Raw genomic sequence first — 16,441 nt, forward strand, 5'->3', positions numbered from 1 at the left:
ATGTGAAGGCCAGCTCTGGCAGTGTTGCACAAGAGTGCATTTGCACAACCACTTAAAACAGCACACCTTCATTTCCTTAGCACTATTTAAATGTAAATAGTGCTGTACAAGTGTAGGCACGCTGTTTTAAGTAGTTGCACAACTGCATTCTTGAACATCACTGCCGATCTAGCTTCCATGTACATGGCAATGCTGGTTGATCGGAAATTTTAATGTTAGCTTGTATGTGGGCCAGTATAATTAATCCTAACTCCTCTTGATGACTAGATTTTCTGGCCAAGCCAGAAAATTAAGGAAGTGGTTAGATGTCACAGATCACATCTGCTTCCTTTTCTACTTACTGTTTTGTATTTTTTAAACTGGGTTTTAGTGCTTTGCTGTGGTTTTAAATGTTTACATAAGCCACTCTTGGAGGACTAGAGAGTGGGATAGTAAATGCTCAAAATAAATACATCTCTGAATCTTTCCCTGAGGAAGAGGTCACAACTCTCAGACCAGTGTTCTCTCTAATTTTGTTCATCTGTCTGCCCAATGAATTTTGTTCTGGGTGGCAGTATCAAGGCAGTGTGTGCACACATGCATTCAGAAATTAACTGAGCGGACCTCAAAAAAGTGTGGCATGCACACGACTTAGAGGGGTCACCGACTCAACTTTTTCAGGTCCTCCAGCTGGCAGCTTTACTCTTGCTGCCAAAATGCAGACATGTGCCTTATTAATGAAGAAATGTTAAATTAGTGGGTTTTATCAGATGACAGCTGTGCCTCACTTCTGTGCTTTCAGGTACTTTTCAATTTGGCCAGCCAATATTCTGCTAATGAAATGTACGCAGAAGCATTAAATACCTATCAGGTCATCGTGAAAAATAAGATGTTCGTCAATGGAGGTAGGTTGCATGCTCAAACTCAAGGGAGGCTACTCAGTTATTGGGCATATCCTATCAGCTGGGAGCTCTTCATGTGTGTCCTCAATGCCCATTGAAATCAATTAGAGCTGAGAATCAACACAATTTAATAATGAACATAGAAATATGAAGCTGCCTTCTGAGTCAGCCCATCAGTAGATTTGGTTCGGTGTTTGTCTCCAGGGTTTTAGACAGGACTAACTTGGAGATGCCAGAGGTTGAACCTGGGATCTTCTACATGCAAGGCATGTACTTTATCAGTGAGCAGCTTTTTATGTCTCAGGGAGATCATTTTTGGGAGGCACAGGCAGCTTCAGATTGCCAAAAATCACCCTTCCTACCTTTTACAATGGATAATCCTGGTGCAAGGTTAGTCTGAATGTCTGCCATTATTTCCTACCAGCTTAAAGAGTGCAAGATCTCAGGATCACATGTGACCTGTCCCAACCTGCATACAACGCATATGTGGGTGGAAATAAATAGCTATTCCAGCACAGTACCAAGCTGGTGTGAAACCAGGTTTGCTCTGTTGGGATCCAGGCTAAGATCGCAGATTGAAGGCAAACCTGGTTTCAAGCTAACCCACATTGTGCTGGATCAGATCTTTCTTTCTACTTGGGGAGACTGGGTGGAGTGGGGGATGCGTGCAACTCCAAGCCTTCAGCTACACCCTCTAATAGTGTACTAAATGTTGTCTGAACTGAATCTTTATGATGCTGGTGATGTCATTACCAAGAGTAGTTTGCCAGTTCAAACACAGTCGTTTTGGCCATGGATTACCCATGTTTATCTATTAATTCAAGGAAAACAGGAGATTTCTATTTCACACTATAGCCATGGCTATGCAATTACAAATAGAAACTGTGTTATCTGGTCCGTGATCTGTTGAATCCATTAGAAATGGGTTCGGTGCTTGCACAGCTTCTCTACAGCTTCCACAGCTTCTCTTAGCACTTGTGTCCCGCCCCACGTGACTATGTGGCTATTTAAGGTGGGAGAAAGCGCCAGCACTTCAGTTCCTTTGCGTCCGCCATAGCAATTGGTTCCTCGGTCACTACGGCTCCTTTGTACTGGTTCCTTTTCCTTTGTGAGTTCTAGAAAGAAAAATATTTATCCGACTGATTTATTGGCTATTGGACTTTGGATTGTTTAAGACTATGTTTTGACTTGTTAACAGACTAACTGAGATGACAGATAACTTGACTATCTTGGATACCTTGGCTAACCGCTATCAGAACGACTGACAGCGGCTATGGATAACCCTATGGGCAGACAAAAAATTGGACAAAAATCTTCTAAAAAAATGTACTGAGTATTATGCTAAGCTGCCCTCTCAAGATGGGCATGACTTGTGCTTAATATGCCTTGGAGAAGCCCACAATACTACTTCCTGTAGAGTTTCCCAATTCTTCTCGAAGCAGACTCATTGTAATATTGAGCTTTGTCTCCGGGCTTCTCTTTATGACGATGTATTGAGTCCCCTGGGTCCATCTAAGGAGGGGGCAATATTGTCTTCTAAACCATCTGGCTTGAGGGCCGAGGCTTCAGCCCAGTCTAATCCCTCGAGACATGTTTAAGTCTCCCAAACTGCCGAAGAGGCATGGAGACAAAATGGCAGAAGACTCAGAGACTGCCAAAAAGAAGAGGAAATCGTCAACATCAGGGGGTACTCCTCCTTCATCAGTGCAAGATGTTATAATAATGTCGATAACGAGACCACCAACACCGAGCTATTTGGCTCTGGAACTGTCGATATCGATGCAGTCAGCCTTGACTTCGGAAATGAACAAATCGACATCGAGGTCGACTTCAACAGCATTGGCATTGAGAGAGTCGTCGACATCAGTGCATTCAACTACTGTAGTGGCACCTTCGACATTGAGACCTTCGATGCCAAATCCATCTCTCTCAGTATTGAGGCCTGTGTCGGTTCCGAGAGCAGCCTCTCTTTCCCCAGCACCTACACCAATGAAATCTCCGTTGACACCGACAGTGAGAGAGCTACCCTCAACACGCCAATTTTGATGGAAACAGTGACTCCACACTGTCAGATACTGATCACTTTCGAGATTGAGAATGCTGACTCGGCAGATGTGGAGAGTGATTTAGCTTTGGACCCCAACACAGCACAATCTTTGCTTTCTATGTTGGATTCCAATAATGCCCCTTCAGCCTTAGGGGGTTCCTGCAATCTGCAGAGTATGAATCCCTGAGCTCTGTCAGACCCACCTACTTTTCAACAACATCCACCTGTGTGCTACGCACTTATAGCTGTGCATCTGGCTACTATAACAAGTTGGCACACTTGCGGCTTTTCGCACTGCACACCTTCCACTATCCAACCATGTGGCTTGGCCCAGGATTCTCTGGGGCTAGTGTATGATTACCAGGAAGACCGGTCATGGGAGTCTACATTTGAGAGACAGAATCCACTGAGAACTGCTTACTCCCAGGCTCTTTGGGTGTGGACACTGGTTGCAGGGGATACCTCTGTGCCTGAGACAGTAAGGAAGGTTGTAACTGCAGTGGTGGTCACTCAAACCCAGATGGAGCTGCTTCTCAAGCTGCCTAAACCTGTGATTATATCTAAACTAACTCAGACAAGGGTGAGACAACAGACATCGGCTGCTGTACAGACTTGATTCTCCGGAGCCTGAGGCTCCCATTCTCCGGTAACTACCTGCATGGGAGCATGAGCCAGACTCCTCACCAACACCTTCTGGGAGTCGTCATGGTTCTTCCGATTTTGAATCAGATACAGAGACAGTTGACCCAGACCCCTCTCCAGATGTTGCGACCCTTCACATGTATTCCCAACAGAAGAAATGAAGGCCTACCATGTTCAATTAAAATATATGGCGGAGGCATTGAGACTTAATCTAAAAACACAGACAGCTACCATTGATGACCCCGTGTACAACTTTATGGTCAAGGCAATGTCGGCACAACCAGTCACCTTACCTCTTCAGCCAGTAATTTCAAAAGCAGCACAGTGTGTATGGGAAGTGCCACATACATCCACACCTATGTCAAAGAGACTGGAAAGCCTTTATGGCGTTCAAGAGACTGAGAATACATACCTATTGAAACACCCAGCACCCAATGCACTTATTATAGACTGTACTACCTTCTCCAGATCCAGCAGATGACACACGACTCCTGCAGATAAAGAGTGCAGAAAGTTAGACGTACTTGGAAGAAAAATCTACTCTACTGCATGCTTATAAGTAAAAATAGTGAATTACTCAGCCTGCATGGCCAAATACAATCACTGTCTCTGAGATAGCTTGGAGCATGAAATGGACAACCTTACTCCAGAAGAGTTCAAAGCATGTTTTTAAAAAAACATGATAAAATCAGCAGCCGTGACAAGAAAACAACTAATTACAGCTAAGCACCTGACTGAATCTGAGTCCAGGTTAAAAAGTCGAAGTTCACGGTGAAGACTTTTATGTCCACATCCACATCTTACAGTACTATAAAATTCAAACCTTATAACAGGCCGTGTTCCAATTATAGGCAGGAGGACCGCAGATATTTCAAAAAGTCTTTCCAACCATACAATAAAAAGCATTACCAATCCAAAAGCACAGTCAGGGCCAGCATAATAAACAGGTGGAGGCTCAGAAGCAGCACCTTTTTGAAATCAACAGCCCATCTCACCATTTATCAACAGGGGACTCAAGCCCAGTTCAAACATCAGCCTACCCCAACAATGTAGCTTTGAGCGTAACTGCCTGCAACACCTATCAGGCTCCAATAACATCTTCAGCCATCAACAACATCAGATTGGCCAGCCATGCCCATTCATGGCACCACATGACATCAGATCAATGAGTATTGAAGGCCATCTTTTTAGGCTACACTATAGAGTTCAAAGCACGTCCAGCGTATAGAGGGGTACATTTTACACAGGTGACTTCTGCACTGCAGAAAGAGGTGCACGAGTTGTTGAACAAGTGATTGTCCTAGTGCACAGAGGTGGGAGGGCACAGAGGCGGGAGGGATTCTACTCCCCACTACTTTCAAATCCCCCAAAGGGATGGTGAAATATGACCTATAATGGACCTGAGACATCTGAACAAGTTCATACAGGTGTAAAAATATTGAATGACAAAAGACATTCTGCTGCTTCTACATCAGGAACGGTGGCTTGCAATGTTAGACCTACGGTGTGCTTATTTTCACATAGGGATCAGGCCGTCACACCACAAATATCTGAGATTCACAGTGGGCAACTCAATTTGCCAGTATCAGGTGCTTCCATTTGGCCTCTGCACTGCCCCTCCCCCCCAGTCTTCACAAAGTTCATGGCTGCAGTTGTGGCACACCTCAGGCCAGGGGACTGGCAACTTACTCTTACCTAGACAACTGGCATCTGGCATCAAAAGACAGAGAAGGGTTACTTTCTCAGATACAATACTTATTATACCTTCTCCAAACCCTCAGGATAGAGGTCAACTGGAAAAAATCCCATCTGACTTCAGTGACGTTAACCTCCTATATAGGGGCTATACTGGACACGTGAACGGGGAAGGCCTACTTACCGCAGGAGAGATTCCAAGCCATCTCAGAGCTTGTACATCAGTTCCAGTCAAACTCATCACATTGTGCGAGGCAAGTTCAGCGCTTCCTAGGCTTCACGGCCTCTTGCAAGATGACGGTTCACTACACGCACCTGAAAATGAGGAAGTTGCAATTATGGTTCATCTCCACCTTCTGTCTGAATGTAGACAGCCCCCCCCCCCCAACACTTGAACATACCACCACAAATACTCCAGTCCTTGGGTTGGTGGACTCATGTAGAGAACCTGCTTCAACACATCTCGTTTCAAGTAGAATCTCCCACGGTGTGGGTGACAACGGATGCCTCAGTGTTGGGCTGTGGAGGTCACTGCAGTGGCAGCACGGTACAGGGACAATGGAGCTACCAGCAGAGACAACTCCACATCAGTTTCTTGGAGCTCCTGGCAGTGTTTCAAGCCATAAAATTGTTTCTGCTTATGCTGAAGGGGCAAACTGTGCAGTTGCAATTGGACAATATGACAACGATTGCCTATCTGGTCACTGTGTGTGTTGAGCATTCAGATATGGCCCTGGTGCATCAGAAACAGTATCGCTCCCCAGGTCATGCATATAAAAGGGATGGACAATGTTCTTGCCGATGATCTGAGTTGCTCATTTACAAGGGAAGAGAGACACAAGTGGGAATTGAGCAACAATTACCTAATTCCAATATTCAGGTCTTGCGGGTACCCCAAAATAGACCTGTTTGCAAGGGCTCACAATACCAAGTTCAAGACATACTGCTTGAGAGCAGGTCACAACCCACAGTCAATAGGGGATGCATTCCAAATAGACTGGTTCCAACACCTCTTGTACATGTATCTACCTTTACCACTCATAGGGAGGGTAGTTGCACAGCTTCTGGCTGGCCAGACTACATGTATCCTGATAACACCATGGTGGCCCTGACAACTGTGTAGCAATCGGCGTTCCCTTACCCTAAAGGGTGGACCGGAAGTGAACCTTGTCCTGACTGACAGGCAATGACCTCTGGGGATCAGCCACTCAGCACACGGTGGCTGGGACCTAGAGGGCCTTGTGGCAGGAAGTGAAGGTTTGTCTTTGTTCTCAGTAGAAGCTCGGAGGGAGATGAGAGAGGACGGGAGGAAGGCTGAGTGAGCTGCAGCAATGGAGCTTTTGCTGTTTCATAATCAAAAGCTAGCCTGAAGAATTCTCTCATGGAAGGACATCTGCAGATCTTTGAGAGACAAGATTTATTTGTTTGTTTGTTTGTTTGTTTAATACATTTCTATACTGCCCAAAACACAAGTTCTCTGGGCAGTTTACAAAACAATAAAAAAAGCCAATAAAAGATTAAAACATTTCAACAATTAAAATTAAAAAGTTAAAACAATTAAAACACAATTAAAACAGTATCTAATTAAAAGCCTGGGTGAACAAATGCATCTTGACTGCCCTTTTAAAAGTTGTAAAAGATGGGGAGGCTCTTATTTTGGCAGGAAGTGTGTTGCAAAGCCTCAGGGCAGCAATGGAGAAGGCTTGTCCCTGAGTAGCCACCAGACAAGCCGGTGGCAACTTGAGCTGATTGCAGGAAGCTTGAAATCTCTCCTGGAGTTTGGGGTGAGTTTCAAGGGGAAAGGAAGCCAGGGCTTTGAGGCTTCTGGAGGGTTTAGCGAGGGAACAGTTTGTTAGTTAACTCACGTTAGATTCCTTTCTTTTTGTGTTGTGCAAATCCTGACAAATGGTTTATTGTGTTTTTATTTGTTATGTAACAAACTAAGAGAAACTGAGCCTGTGCCCTTTCTTTCCAACTAGGGTATTGCAAAAGTCTCTATAAACTCAAGGGGCTTTTTGTATTTTCTTGCATTTCTGTTCTATGCAACTGAGTAACCACGATTTTTAAAGTGTTCCACCCCAACATCATCTGAGGGTACTTTTTGAAGTATTCTTGCAAGTACTGAGTGTTTCTGTTACCTGTAACTCAAAGCTGAGAGATCCTCAGACTGAAGCAATCTGTAGTATTTTGAATAAAGTTTTTCTCTTTTTGTTCTTTGTATTTTACCTGCCTCTGAGTGGATTTTTAACTCAGGAAAGGGGTTTTTACTCTGGTGCAAACAAGTCTCAAGTTTGATTGCTCAGCAAATCACTACCAGGTTTTTTCATCACGTGTAGGCTGCACGTGGAAGGGTTTTTATACTTCTCCATTTGGTAAAGAGAATGAGAGTCTCCCTGGACAATCACCCAAATCCAGGGAGGGGTTAAGCTCTGTAATTAGGGTGTAGTGGCAGCGTATTTTGTACTAGTTGAAATTTAAAGGAACAGCCTTTGTTGAGCAAACATGGAAGGAAGGAATCAGCATTTTTCTTCCCTCTACGTAAGCTTGCTTTGAGGTGAAGGCTGGGCTTAAATCTGCAATTTGCTACACCATGATTTCCATATCAACTTAGACTCTCTAATCACACATACAGGAGGCTTCCTCTGTGCCCAGATCTTCTGTCATGGGAAGCCGGGCAGGTGCTGCACTCAGAGGTGCCCACACTGGGACTAACAGCTTGGAGGATAGGCTTTTAAGAAAGATCTTGCTTAACCAAAGAAAGCCTTCAAATAGAAAGAACTACGCAAGTAAATGGAAGAAGTTCAGTTGCTGTGCGGCTTCTAATGGCTTCCCCCCTTTGAAAACCACAGTGCACCAGATGCTACTAAATCTGACTACACTAAAGACCTCCCTGCTATCTATTGTCTCCATTAAAGTACACCTAGCAGCTATCTCAGCTAAGCACCCGGGCTGGGATGAGAAGACTGTGTTCTTCCACCCCAGCTTCAAGAGCTTCTTGAAAGGTCTCACCAACCTATATCTGCTGGTTTGACAGTCACTGGAGCAGTGGAGTGTATCTTTAGTCCTTTCTGCTCTAACAGTCTCCCCTTTTGAGCCTCTGACTACTGCTAACCTGAAAGTGGTCTCCCTTAAGACCTCCTTTTTAGTGGCAATTACAACTGCACACAGGGTGAGCAAGCTAACAGCCTTGAGGATGGATGTATCTTACATGCACTTCTTCCTGGATAAGGTTTTACTATGCCCTGATATCGCATTCTTGCCAAAGGTTGTGACAGATTTCCACATAAGGCAAAATATCTTGCTCCCTACCTTCTTTAGCACTCCAATGACTTCTTTTGAGAAGGCCCTGCATTCCCTGGATGTCAGGAGGACACTTCTATTCTACCTGTCAAGAACAAAGACAATTAGAAAGACGAAAATATTGTTTATAACCTACAAAGGGAAATCACAAGGCCAAGCTCTATCCAGACAAAGGTTGTCCCACTGGCTGGTAGAACTTATTCTCATGATTTACAAGTTGCAAAAAGTGCAGCTGCCAAAATCCATAAAAGCACACTCAACTAGGGCATACGATGTTTCAGCAGCTCATCTGTCAGACATATCATTCAAGAACATCTGTAAAGCTGCAACCTGGTCCTTAGAGTTGCCCTTCATAAAGCACTGTGCCATTGACTTGCACTCTGCAGCAGAAGCAAATTTTGGGAGAGGAGTTCTTTAAAGGGTGTTACAGCGACTACTGCTCCCACCTTCTAAAGGAGCTAACTAAAAACCCATTTCTAATTGATTCAATGGATCATGAACCAGATAAACAGGTTGCTCACCTGTAACTGATCTGGAGTGATCTGTTGACATCCATTAGACCCTCCCGAACCTCCCCTCTGCAGTAGTGTACAATTCTACATCATAGAACTCACCTGCTACTACAAAGATGATCACCTGCTCCGGTGGCCATCCAGGAACTGAAGTGCTGATACTTCCTCCTGCCTTAAATAAGTATGTGGTCACATGGGGTGGGGCGCAAGTGCCAAGAAGAGCTGTGGTAGTCCACACCAATAGGCGTAGGCACAGAACCCATTTCTAATGAATGTCAACAGATTACTACCAGATCATCAGTTACAGGCCAGAAACCTGTTTTTTCTCCCTATTCAGTGCTCTTTTCTCACTCCATTTTTCCCTTCTCCAAATTCTTCTGTACCCAGCGTGTAAGTTTTTTATATGTAAAATGTTCAAATTCTGAAATCCAAATAAAGTTATGTGAGTTACAGGGAGATATTGTATTCATTGTGTTGCTTTGATAGGGATGCTGAAGGTGAACATGGCAAATATTTATTTGAAACAAAGAAACTATTCAAAAGCTATAAAATTCTACCGTATGGCTCTAGATCAGATTGCAAGTGTCCATAAAGAGATGAGGTAAGTTCTAATATGAACAAGTTTGATTTTGTTGTTGTTAGTTGTTACAGCTCCTTATCTAAGGAGATGCACCAGGTTTGCTCAGTTGGTATTTTTCAGAGATCTTTCTTGGACACACCTTTGGTTTCATTACTGTTTTGGTTTTATCTTGTGGCCAGACTAGATGTGATGGAGGTGACCACATTTGTTTATTCACCTTGTTAATGTACGAAATGGGAGTTGGATTGGGTCTAATTTTGACATCAGAAGGAGCCTGCATGGTGGGGGGGGGGGGAGAACCCTCCCTCCACCTTATTTCCCTGGAGTCTATCACTTCAGGGACTTTATTCTCAGCCTGGCTCTGGTACTGGAATTGAGCCAGACTGGGAGGAAAGTGCATCAGATGACAGTTAGCAGGGACGTGAGGTGGGAGAGGGTATAAGCAGTTCTGATGGAAAAATCAAACCCTTTTGATGGAAAAATCACTCATCCTCCCTCCCACTTTATATGTGAGTGGGGAGGTATTTGAATTAAAAAATGTGGCTGCCCCCATCATGTCAATTTTGTCATTTGACTATTTATTTTCCATTGTGGTTTTTAAAAGTGTTTTAATAGCATTTTTCTTGTATCTTTTATCCTCTATAATAAAGAACTAAAGTGTGCGCCCGTGTCCCTGCCTGTGTCTTTCTCGGCTGTTCTGGGCATGCGCGGAGCGCGGTTCTGGGTATGCGGAGTGCATGCCCAGAACGTCCGAGAAAGATACGGCCGCAGAAACACGGGCGGCCATGTTGGCTCCCAGTCCGGGAGCAGGAGAAGCGGGGACTGGGAAGGGCAGAGGCGGCAGCGGCGGGACCAGCCCGGCCAAAGCCGGGCATGGGGGAGGAGACGGCGGGGGAAGCTGGCCGAGGCAGTGGCAGAGCCGCGGCCTCAGCCAGAGCACACGCTACGCCCGAGCGGCCGCGGCAGGGAGACTGGGCCCACTTGCGGCGGTGGGCGCCGTGGGAAGGCCAGAGGAACTGGAACTCCCCGCGTGGAACTGGACCGGCCGCGGGGAGGTTAAGGGAGGCCTGAGGTGGCGGGGGGCCTGGCCCGGCCAGGGAGGCCAGCAACGGCCCTGGATGGCACCGGCCCCATCCGAAGGAGGCGGTGGGCCCAGGCGGGAGGAGGCGGCGGTTGAGGGCGGCGACTAGCACCCGTTAATTTAACGGGCTGGAAAATACTTGTGTATTATAATCAGAGCAAATAGTAGTGGGTATATATTTAAAACAGAATAACATTCTCACAATGGTTTATTTAATTAGGATTAAAATAATGCAGAACATTGGAATTGCATTTATTAAAACTGGCCAATATACAGATGCTATTAACTCATTTGAACACATTATGAGCACATCTCCGAACCTGAAAGCAGGCTTCAACTTGATCCTTTGCTATTTTGCTACTGGAGACCAAGAACAAATGAAAAAAGCCTTCCAAAAGTTGATTTCAGTTCCTTTGGAAATTGATGATGATGACAAATATATTTCACCAGCTGTAAGTATGAACAAAGCTATATGTACTGTTTGTAGGTCAAAGACATTTGAAATGCAGTATGGGAGAATCGTGTACACTGCCCTGAGCTATTAGTGATGGAGATAAAAATGTAATAACTAAATAGTAAATATGTCAAGCAAAGGCAGTAATTTGCTGGATTAGTTGTGGCTTTGGCTGCAGCAATTCAAAACTGTGCTGCTGAGTCTAAAGCCCACTTATACCATGCTGAGAAAAAGTTTGTAAACCACCAGGATGATCTGTATGTTAGCAAAATTCTTATTCAAAACATGATTAGATCCTAAGCTATGCCCTGATAAGAGAGAAAAGCAACACCAATGAATATGTAACTTGGGCAAAACCAGGCGTGTAGCTATAATTGAGTGAATGGGTTCAAACATCCCGAGGCCCCCAGCTCCACTCCTCCCTATTTTTTAAATCATCTCCCTCACTCTAAGGGCCTCTGGGGAGAGAGATAAACACGGCCTCCCTCTCCCTTAGCTACGCCCCTGGGCAAAACGGATATATTTTGAATATAGTATTCACTCAACAGAAAGAGTTAACAACAAACATCCTTGTCTGAAAAAGTATGTGAACCTGCATTCCACAATTGGTGGCACCTCCTTGAGCAGCAAAAACTGCAACTAAATGTGTTCTGTAACTGGTGATTAGTCTCTCATGTCAGCTTGGAGGAATCTTAGCCCATTCTTCTAAACAAGACTGTTTCAGTTCTATGCCTTTGCTAGCCTTTGCAAATTGCTACCAGCAAAGACAGGTTGTTAAGTTGAATGGAACCAGCCCATGTGCCCCACTCTTAGATTGACGGGGTGCTGCTCAGAATGTAAGCTGCGGCATTTAGAGGAACTACTTCAGATGCTTAATTGCTTTTCTAGATTATGGATATAATTCATTCAACAGAGGTGGGTATGATCAGCATAGTTAATGTGAGGGGCAGTCTGCATATCTAATGTTTGATTTATCAATGTATATGTTTTTGTTTTATTATACACTACTTTTGACTGTTTAATAAAAACATGTTACATATAAATAGTATAGCAGGAGTCAGACAGAAATGAGTAATGCCACCACTGGGTGCCAGTTGAGGTTGGAATTTGTCAGCCTCTTCAAACATTATAAAGATATTTTTAGAGATGGGATTTTTAAAAAGCAGCAAATTAGCAGCAGCAGCAGATCACTAGTCCTTCTAGATCAGCAACTCATACCACTAGTGACCAGTAGGATGCTGTCAGGAGGCCCACAAGCAGGGCATGGTACTTTTCCTTGTTAGTTGAGAGAGGTTAGACTTTTAGAAAGTGACATGTAACTTTCTAGGACTGTTCTCAAGATTATTATTAAGCCCCAGTTTGAGGACTGTGTGCGCTCCCGGTACTTAATCGTGTGTTAAATAAAAACAGATTGGAGATGGGTAGCGTGCTTATCTGTCAAGCCCCGGCTGGATAGGATGAGCACACCCTACTCAGATCCTTTCCTCAGCTTCAGAATGAGGTGGGAGGAAAAACCCTCCTACCCAGCTGGGGCGTGACAGACGAGCAAGCTCCCTGCCTCTGGCCTTGCTTTTATCTAACATGTGATCAGATACCGGGAGTGTGCACAGCTCTGGAACTAGGATAGGAGTCTTCTCCTGCCCTAATAATAATTGTGTACGGGGTGTGTGTGTGTGTGTGTGTGTGTGTGTGCGTGCGTGCGTGCGTGCACACACACATAGACTTATCTGCAATTTTTGTAAGTCTGGTGAACGTACACTTTTGTACCTTTTTTTAGGATGATCCACATACGAACCTATTGATGGAAGCTATTAAAAATGACAGCTTAAGGCAAATGGAGCGTGAAAGGTAAAATTGGATTGGATGTCTCTCCTATGTTGCATAGACTCAAAAGATCTTTTATATCCTGTGGCTATACTTACGCAACTGAACAAAGTCTTGCCTACATAACTGGTTTTTAAAAGGTTGAACTCGGTTATTTTTCTTTTCCCCTCTCTTGTCATGCTATAACTTCCAGAGGGATAGCCATGTTAGTCTGTTGTGGCAAAAACAATGACGAGTCTTATGTCCACCTAAAGACACACATTTATTATAGCATAAGCTTTTGCTACAATAAATGTGTTAGTCTAAGCTGACAGAAGACTCTTTGTTGGTTATGCTATGTATTCAAGCTAGTACCTGACAGTTAGGGAGGGTTTGCAGACTGACAGGCTATTTGTATGTCATGCTCTGTCCGCTCTTTTTAAGTTTCAGTGACATTTTTTTGGCAAATAAGCAAAATTGCTCCCCTCCCCCCCAAATATGTGTTCTCTGATTTAATCTGACATATGTATTCATATATTTATTTTCAAAGCAAGTTCCTCAGAACATGTCCACATGGAAAGTAAACTTAATAATAGGATATAGATATTACTATTATTAATATTTTTAGCGCAGATTATAAATGGAGTGCCAATCAATATTCCCTGTAACAGGGATTCCCAGATGTTGTTGACCACAACTCCAATAATCCCCAGCGAAAAGCCATTGCAGCTGGGGATGCTGGGAGTTGCACTCAACAATGTCTGGGAATCCTTGTTATAGGCAACACTGGTGCTGAGCTAAGCCATTATATGTGTGAAATAATGTTTTGTGTTTTTAAGGAAAGCAACAGCAGAGAAGTATATAATGACGGCTGCTAAACTCATCGCACCAGCAATTGAAACATCGTTTGCTATAGGCTATGACTGGTAGGTGACATTTTTCAGTTAAGTTGCCATTCTTGGATCTCTTTCTCCTGCATAAACCCATGGAAGTCCTTGGTTTGAAAACTGCAGTCTGGTTATGGCAATTCCAGCTGTAGCATATTTTAAAATGCAAGATTCTCTAGAACAGTGTTTCCCCAGCAGGGGGTGCTAGTATCCCCAGGGGTCCTTGAAGAGTCCCGGGGGTACTCTGAGCCCTCCTGTCTCTCTATGCTGCAGCCACACTATTTGTTCCCCATCTGAGGATTGCTGGCTTGAAGCTGACAAGTCCTCAGTGATGTGTCCTCTTCTGTTCCTGATTGGCTGACTATGTGCTGAAACCCAGCATACCCTTCTCCTCAGCCTGACTGACAGACTTCAGAGAATTAGCACTGAGTAGTCCCATTGAGTACTAATAGTGGATCCTAAGTAGTAGCTAAGGTGTGACCTAGTTCAAATCTCACCTCGGTGCTGGAAGCACTCTGTGTCACCTGAAAATATGTCCCTGGAGACTGTACAACCCCCAGGGACATATTTTTGGATGGTACAGAGCATTTCCAGGGAAAGGGGAAGTCATCAGACTTTGCCCCTCCGCCATGCAAGTGCTTATGCTGCATTTGTCAAACCCATCAGTAGCACCAGTGCTTCGCAAGTAGCTCTTGCATTTTGTTAAGATGTCAGCCTCTTTATATGATTGAGCTGTAACTAATGCTTGGGTAGGACTGAAGAGTTGCTTCCTTGACTTGGAGAGGTTCACTATAACAGAATTTCTGTTCCTGCTTTTTTATTTTCTTATAGGTGTGTTGAAGTAGTAAAAGCTTCTCAGTATGTGGAGTTAGCCAATGACCTGGAAATCAATAAAGCAATTACATATCTGAGGCAAAAGGATTTTAATCAGGTATGGTGCTCTTATAAAACACTATACTGATAAAAATTTCATGTAGAAATCAAATTACACTTTCAAGTATGAACTTCTTTTGTAATATTCCTCACAAACTGAGAGCAGAATGTATTATATATCAGTATTACAAGTTGTTACTATGTTAGCAAATAAGGTATGATAGATTGGGTTTTTTGGTGGCATTATATAAGACTGAAGCAATATTGACCTGCTGCCGGGGTGGAATGACAAGACTAAATCTAGTAGCCTTTCCCTCCAACAACCTGAAGGTGGTGGGGATTAGTGGTAGAGAAGTCCTAGCCCTGATCTGGTGCTGGTGACACAGTTTCTATCTGCACTTAATGGGTGAGCAGATAATCTTGGTGGAAGAAGGTTAGCCGGGGCAGAGGCAGGGGATGAAATTAAAAGCAATCGCCACAAAATATACCAGATGGGTACTTTTGAAAAGCAGGGTTCACTTACATAGCTGGGCATTTCAGCATGAGAGGGATAAATTTGTTTGTCTGAGAACCCATTCTGGAGTGGTACACCAAGAAGGATTCAGCTTGTGAAGAAAGCAAAAGTTGAATAAAAAACAAATCATCCTTTGTTAACAACCTATAATATAGCACAGGTATTGAAGGAGGGAAGTATGGCTTGTCTGATTATGTTGCAGGCACTAGCAGTGACATTCAACCAACAACATTTGAAGCAGCACTTTTATCTAGGAGAAAGGCTGCATTTCCCTGGTGACAAAAAATATTGTTTGTGTACTGGAATCAGAGCCAGCCATGGGGTGGGCAAACCAGGTAGTTGCCCAGGACGCCTACCAGATGGGGGCATCAAGCTGATAAACTAATGATGAATACATAGATACACTAACCATGGGGGTGTGCCAAAGGCATCCCTTACCCAGGGCTCTATTTACCTTAGGGCTAGACTGAAATAAGTGATTGTTTTACAAAAGATACACTTGCTGAGACAAATCTAGTCATTGCAAATGTTCATTTATGATCTAGTAGAGAGGTCACTTTGAAAATATGTGAAATAGACAAGCAAACACAATGTTAGATGCTCCACCTTCTTAGTCTAATAATATTTTACCCATCTTTTGCCTCTCTTCATTCTAGAAAATAAAAGTGGATGAATTGGTTTATGTAATTTGTGTGTCCTAAATGTGTCTCTTCCATTCATACATTTGCTGTCTTGGTGTTCAGATCAGTTTTATTGTGTGTTTAAAAAGTAATACTTTCCCTTTCCTTCAATTATTGCTTCTCTCGTACTTTCTCTCCCATTTTGTATGCTGCTGTAAGTATGAAGAGGTAGGTACAGTATCAACATCTGCTACCATATCAGGTTTTCATGGTTCAGTGTAGGGTGCCAAACCTTGTAAAGAATTAACAATACTTAATGTTAGGGTGTGGACAAATGTACATGCAGACCTGGACTGACCTTTGTTTGTGTGTGTTTTATCCAACAACACAAACCCTGCTTCCTAATGCATTTGACAGAAATGCTAGCCAGTGATTCAGTAGCCTGTCTTGCCTCCTTCAGGCAGGCTGGCTGCCTTTTTTTAATTTTTGAAGCACTGCTTGCTCATGTATTCAATTTAAATGTATACTGATTCTTTTTTTAAAAAAGCAGAA

General features: G+C 43.7%; 1 protein-coding gene across 7 annotated transcripts in view; it reads left to right on the plus strand.

Annotated features, from left to right (window-relative positions):
* The window catches only part of IFT88 (intraflagellar transport 88), an 85,970-nt gene that overhangs the window by 12,456 nt on the left and 57,073 nt on the right, over positions 1-16,441 (plus strand). For all 7 annotated transcript variants that reach the window (XR_008319501.1, XM_053309777.1, XM_053309778.1 and 4 more), the window contains 6 exons: positions 782-884; positions 9,564-9,678; positions 10,959-11,190; positions 12,970-13,040; positions 13,835-13,921; positions 14,714-14,813. Coding sequence is in view for 6 of the 7 variants with exons in the window: in XM_053309777.1 (XP_053165752.1) it covers positions 782-884; positions 9,564-9,678; positions 10,959-11,190; positions 12,970-13,040; positions 13,835-13,921; positions 14,714-14,813 (708 nt within the window). In the remaining variant the exon portion in view is untranslated. The remainder of the gene's footprint in view (positions 1-781; positions 885-9,563; positions 9,679-10,958; positions 11,191-12,969; positions 13,041-13,834; positions 13,922-14,713; positions 14,814-16,441) is intronic.

Source organism: Hemicordylus capensis, chromosome 3 (genome assembly GCF_027244095.1).
Source record: "Hemicordylus capensis ecotype Gifberg chromosome 3, rHemCap1.1.pri, whole genome shotgun sequence".
NCBI classification, from domain to species: Eukaryota; Metazoa; Chordata; class Lepidosauria; order Squamata; family Cordylidae; genus Hemicordylus; species Hemicordylus capensis.